At 43.2% G+C, this 6,213-nt stretch overlaps 1 protein-coding gene across 1 annotated transcript in view; it reads right to left on the reverse strand.

Moving 5' to 3' along the window:
* The window catches only part of Klhl2 (kelch like family member 2), a 107,980-nt gene that overhangs the window by 2,749 nt on the left and 99,018 nt on the right, over positions 1 to 6,213 (reverse strand). The window contains exon 14 of the mRNA XM_021219112.1: positions 512 to 655. Coding sequence (XP_021074771.1) covers positions 512 to 655 — 144 coding nt within the window. The remainder of the gene's footprint in view (positions 1 to 511; positions 656 to 6,213) is intronic.

Consider the following 6,213-nt stretch of genomic DNA (forward strand, 5'->3'; position numbering starts at 1 on the left):
GAACTCAGAAATCCGCCTGCCTCTGCCTCCCGAGTGCTGGGATTAAAGGCCTACGCCACCAGGCCCGGCTCCACACTTGTTCTTTTTAATGGGGTAAAGAAGGCATGTGTGTCACAAAGCACACATAGAGGTAAGAAAACCATCCATCAGAGTCATTTGGCTCCTTTCAGCAGGTAGCTCCCGGGGATTGAACTCAGGTCACCAAGCTTGGCAAGAGCCTTTGCCCACTGAGCCTTCTGTGAGCCCCTGAGCTACACTCTAGTTAAGGACTTACAGCCTTATGGCATAGTGAAAGGCTCGCCATCATATACAGTATTTAGTCATTAAAATTTACTAAGAACATTTGAGCTGTAGACTAGGAATTTTAGGCTTTACACAATGAAAATGCCAGTGCTTCATGTGAATACACACATCCAAGGCACACTGTTTAAGCATACAACATAGAAAACTTTCTTCTTACAAGAAAACTGATGTCAGTTGTATGCCAGAAGACAGGATGAAATAGCCTTACCTGCATAGCTTCTCCCCGTGCTCATACAAGAGGACACAACTGTCCATTTATCTGTGGTGGGGTTATAATACTCTACCGACGCCAAGTTACAGGAACCGTCGTCTCCTCCGACAACATACAACAGACCATTAACTGCACAGACACCTTTAAAAGTTATGCATAGAGAAAACAATTACTTACAACCTCCAGACCCTCCTCTGAGCCAAGTTATTTTTTCTGTGTCAATGTCTGGCAGGCATATTACAAACAACAATATGAGATAGTTGGCAGGCATGGAATACAATGGCTACAGCTGTGCTAGTGGGGCAGGCCTCAACAGAGGCAGAGATGCTATGTAAAACCTCTTCTGTACAGGTAGTACATGTACAAAGCTCCTACTGTGTGCCACGGCTGCAAGAGCTGCTTTAGAGACGACCAATTCACTTAGTCTCCACAACTTTACATACAGGTTAGAGAGTATTCCCACTTTCATTTTTAAAAAGGAAGGTAAGAAGAACAGAGAAGGAAAAAAAAAAAAGGTCAAAGTGGTAATATATCCCACATTAACATTTTAGGGAATTATGAGAAAACATTTACTAATTAACAGAAGGCTGAAATGAGGGCTGGAGCTACCTAGCACTGCGGTAGATCGGTTGCCCAGCAGGTAAAAAACTACTCATAATTTCAAGTTTTAGACTGGATGATTAAGCTGTTTTGTTTTCCTTAAAAGGAGCTGGGGATGCAGTTCAGCAGCAGTGTGCTTGCTGAGCACATTATGAGGTGCTGGGTTTAATGGTTGGTGCTGTAGTCCTAGCACTCCACTGGCACAGGCAGGAAGATGCTGAGTTGAAGGGCAACCTAGGGCTGGTGAGATGGCTCAAAGGGTAAGAGCACCCGACTGCTCTTCCGAAGGTCCTGAGTTCAAATCCCAGCAATCACATGGTGGCTCACAACCATCCATAAGGAGATCTGATGCCCTCTTCTGGAGTGTCTGAAGATAGCTACAGTGTACTTACATTAAAATAAAATAAATTAAAAAAAAAAAAAAAGGGCAACCTAGGCGATGGACTGAATCCCTGTCTTTAAAGATGTATTGGGGCCAGATGGTGGTGGCACACGCCTTCAATCCTAGTACTTAGGGAGGCAGGGGCAGGTGGATTTCTGAGTTTGAGGCCAGCTTGGTCTATACAAAGTTTTAGGACAGCCAGAGCTACACAGAGAAATCCTGTCTGGAAACAAACAAACAAACAAACAAACAAAAAATCAAAATGAAACATACAAAAGGAGATGTAAATAAATAAACAAAATAAATAAATAAATATGTGGTTACCTGAATAACTTTTTTTTTTTTGCTTATTTACAAAAACTTCTAGGATAACTTGTAAAATATAGATTTCTACTAATTAACAGCACATACTTTCCTTAAGCCCCAACAGAGAATACTAATTTTATTATATTTTGGAAAAGGATTTCACTTTGTCTTGAACTCATTATGTAGCCATAGATTTTAACTCCTGATTCTCGCAGGTACCTTATAAGTAATAGGATTACAGGCCTGTGCTATCACACCCAACTCCTTTTTCTTTCTTTTTGAGATAAGGTCTCGCTCTATAGCCGAGATGGACAAAATTAACTCTGTAGCTCAGACTGAACTCAGCCATGGGAACCCTGTCCTGAGCTCTGGGACTGCCCCGTGAGCCATCATGCCTGTAAGGCACAAGCAACTTAGTCTAACTGTAAGAAGGAACCAAACTGAAGCCATTTTGAATAAAACTTCCATTTTGCATAGGGGTCAAATAAAGTTTAAGTTCCCAAGACATCCTGTGTAACTGACATCCTAATGGCAAGTTGAGCCGTGAACGCTAGGCAGTGACCCCACCACAACTGAATAACTCGACCAACGGGAACAGGGTAAGTATACTACAAAGACGTGTTCCTAAGGAAGTCCCCTATACCTCAATCTTGATTGGTGGGAAAATGCACCTCTAACTTGGCACAAATGTTCATGGATTTGGGGCTTAAAAACTTGGTACCAGCCGGGCGGTGGAGGTGCACACCTTTAATCCCAGCACTCGGGAGACAGAGGCAGGCAGATTTCTGAGTTCCAGGCCAGCCTGCTCTACAGAGTGAGTTCCAGGACAGCCTGGGCTACAGAGTGAGTTCCAGGACAGCCTGGGCTACATAGAGGAAACCCTGTCTCAACTCTCCCACCCCCTACCCCCCCAAAAAACCCAACTTTGTACCATCCTGGCTCTGAGGTTTCAGTTCAGCTCCCGAGTCTGTTCTGTGGCCCAGTCTGTGTCGATCAATAGCCACCTGAGTTTTTGTCATCTGCTTAGACACTTACTAAGATGAGTGTTGGAAGACACAGTCGGTTCCCAAGTCTGTGCTGCTGTCCCTGACTGGTCGGTCAGTCAGCTCTTGCTGCCTAACTCAAACAAAGTTTTTGTTTTGCTATACTCTTGTGACTGCTTGGGGTTGTTTTGGATTTTTTGGACCTCAATATGACAAACACTATACATTGGATATTTCTCTAAAATAATATTGATCTGCATAAATCTTAATGGCTGCATACATTTCTGTGTACATAAAACCATGTTTATCTAATCCTCTCTTACTGGTAGTTATTTAAAATGAGGAACACATAGCACCTGTATATTTGAATATTCATAAAATTATTCATTATAGATTTTTTAAAAGAAAATTTGGGGGCAAACACTATATTTCAACTTCATTTTGTTGAGGGCTGGAGAGAGAGCTCAGCAGCTAAGAGCACTCACTGGCTGCCCTTCTAGAGGACCTGGTGCTCAAGGCAGCTGTGATAACAACAGTCAGTAACTTCAGTTCTGGGGGACCCTATGCCCTCTTCTGGCTTCCTCGGTTATGTGTCTAGGCATACATGCAGGCAAAACATTCACACACATAAAACAGCAAACGAATTTTAAGTAAAGAACCTAACCTGGACAAGGCAGCACACACATGCCTAATCCTAGCACGAGGATGGCAGAAGAGCAAATGGAGACTAACCTACTCCACAGCGAGACCCAGTCTCAAACTTGCAAATGTCTGACATTTTCAAAATTATTCAAAATGTATATTCAGGACTACACTAAAGTGGAGCGAACCTTCTTTCTCTCTTTTGCTCACTCTCTCAACTATTTTACTGCTGTGGTCTTTTTACAAGAATCAAACTCACAGTTTCCAATCAATTTGGAGTTCCTAAGAGCAGAGGCCTCCATATAAGCTCCCGAGGGTCCAAATGTGACCACGGTCCACGCTAACTCACTGGCAAACAGGTGATGGTATGAAAACCAAATAAGCCCTGGATGGCCCAGTGAGGTCAGGGCTTCACTGCCTCAGCTCCTACACAGGTCTATGACAGACACACAGGTGATGGGCATCCCACTTTGGAGGAGGTTGGCTCCCACCATCCTCCATGTCATAATTTTCATCTTTTCTCCACTCTGTTTTTGTTGGTATTTGAGCAGTATCTCTTGAAGCAGTATGTAGTCCAGGTTAGCCCAGAACCTGTTGTGTCACTCAGAGTAGCCTGGAAATGCAAGATTGTTTGCCTTCATTTCCCCAGAGCTGGGATTACAGGTTTATGTCACTGTGTCTGGATTTTTTTTGTCCAATTTTGATATCATAGTTTACCACACTTATTATAGCTTTTGAAATATGCCTTGTAAGTTGGCTGCTCACCTAACCTGTGACCTAACTAACCTAACCCTCACCTCTCCCCACTTGTAAACAGCTCGTGTCCTGCCCCTCTCCTTGCCAGACGAACCCTTTCTTTCCCATGAAGGTTCCCAGATGAGGCTTTATCCTATATTAAGTAAAGACAATCAGGGCTTATCAGATGCACACTTCAGATGATTATAAACACAGAATGAAGGTTACCCAACGTTTCTAATGCTGAGTGCTGAGTCCTTACACCCTTGATCAAGCAACTCACTGTACCAAAGGCCCAAACATGTGGGTCCTGCAAGGCTTCTAGATTATCTCTTGCTGAAAGACTTTTAATACCTCACCAAACGCAATTGATCGGGTAAAGTGCATGGCTGAATAGTTAATTATAAATTCTGCTCGGCTACCGACGGCCCTTACTGCACTGTACTTAGTGTTCTCCTCTGGCCACAAAGAAAACCTAAGAAAACATAGTTAGGGAGCACATCTAGCTACCTAATTCTATGCTGCACACAGTAACCTTGAGAATCACCAGGAACTCAGACTACAGGAACAGGCAGGAGAAGGCCAGTATTTCCCTCCCAAACAGAAGTGCCGATTCCATGAGAGCGTAACAGAGATGGGGAATTCCTATTGTCTAGAGATGCCGCAGCCTGGGACTGCTAACCTGACACTGTAGCACGTTTCAGGCTATGCTGATGTAAACACACTACAAGCATGGTTACAAATGACACCTGACACTCTACGATAAATAACTGTGCTACTTGTCCTATGTATTTTCTGGTTATTTTGAAGAATATCTTTCGACTTATCAAAGAAGCATTTACTGTCAAGCAGTGTGCTGTTACTACTCGGGCAGCAGCCCTATACAGTTTACGCCTACTCTGTGTTTTAAGGGACCTCATGTGGTAACTGGCCTATAACATCTTGGGTTGTGTAAATGTGATGTTCTCATTATGAAACACACTTGCAGCTAAACCCTTTCTCAAAATGTGCATCTTGACCTTAGGAGATATATGGGCTGCAATTCTCTGACCTTAAAGAGCTCTGAATTCTTAAAATGATTTTTTTGTTGAGACTACAGGGTTTTGATTTGTTTTGTTTTCTTATGAATCTTGAACTATATTAAATCAGGGCAAGATCTTCAGACTTTCCCTTCAGATTCAGATAATAATTTGCTTTGTTTATAAAAAGTTTGTTATATAATTCAGACTAGCTGGAACCCAAGATCCTCTTGCCTATACCTCCCAGTGCTGAAACAGGTGTGCACCATCACACCTGGCTCAAGTACCTTTCTTTACCTGTTGTTGATGTTTACCCAATTGGGCAAATTCACTAAGAACTGAGCTCACTAGTAGTTGCTATCTGGTAGGCATTTGGCTTAGTGAGGGTTTCTATTGCTACGACAAAACACCATGACCAAAAAGCAAGTTGGGGAGGAAAGGGCTTATTCGGCTTACACACCAATATTGCTGTTCATAATTGAAGGAAGTCAGGACAGGAACTCAAAAAAACAGGATGCTGGAGGCAGGAGCGAAGCAGAGGCCATGGAGGGTGCTCTTTACTGGCTTGCTTCCCATGGCTTGCTTGGCCTGCTCTCTAATAGAATCCAGGACCACCAATCCAGGAATGGCCCCACCCACCATGGGCTGAGCCCTCTCCCACTGATCACTAGTTGAGAAAATGCCTTACAGCTGGATCTCCTGGAAGCATTTTATTAACTGAGGCGCCTTCCTCTCTAATGTCTCTAACCTGTGTCAAGTTGACACACAAAACCAGCCAGTAAAGTCCTCAAAAGTGAGTGAGTTCAAGTACCAAATAAAGAGGGTTCCACCTGCCATCACCAAGTGATGGTAGACTATTCTCTCTCTCTCTCTCTCTCTCTCTCTCTCTCTCTCTCTCTCTCTCTCTCTATCACACACACTGTGGCAGCTCAAGATTACCTTGAACTTTTGTTTTGTTTGTTTGTTTTGTTTTGTTTTGAGGCAGGGTTTCTCTGTATAGCCCTGGCTGTCCTAGAACTCACTTTGTAGACC

Source organism: Mus pahari, chromosome 19, assembly GCF_900095145.1.
Source record: "Mus pahari chromosome 19, PAHARI_EIJ_v1.1, whole genome shotgun sequence".
NCBI lineage: Eukaryota > Metazoa > Chordata > Mammalia > Rodentia > Muridae > Mus > Mus pahari.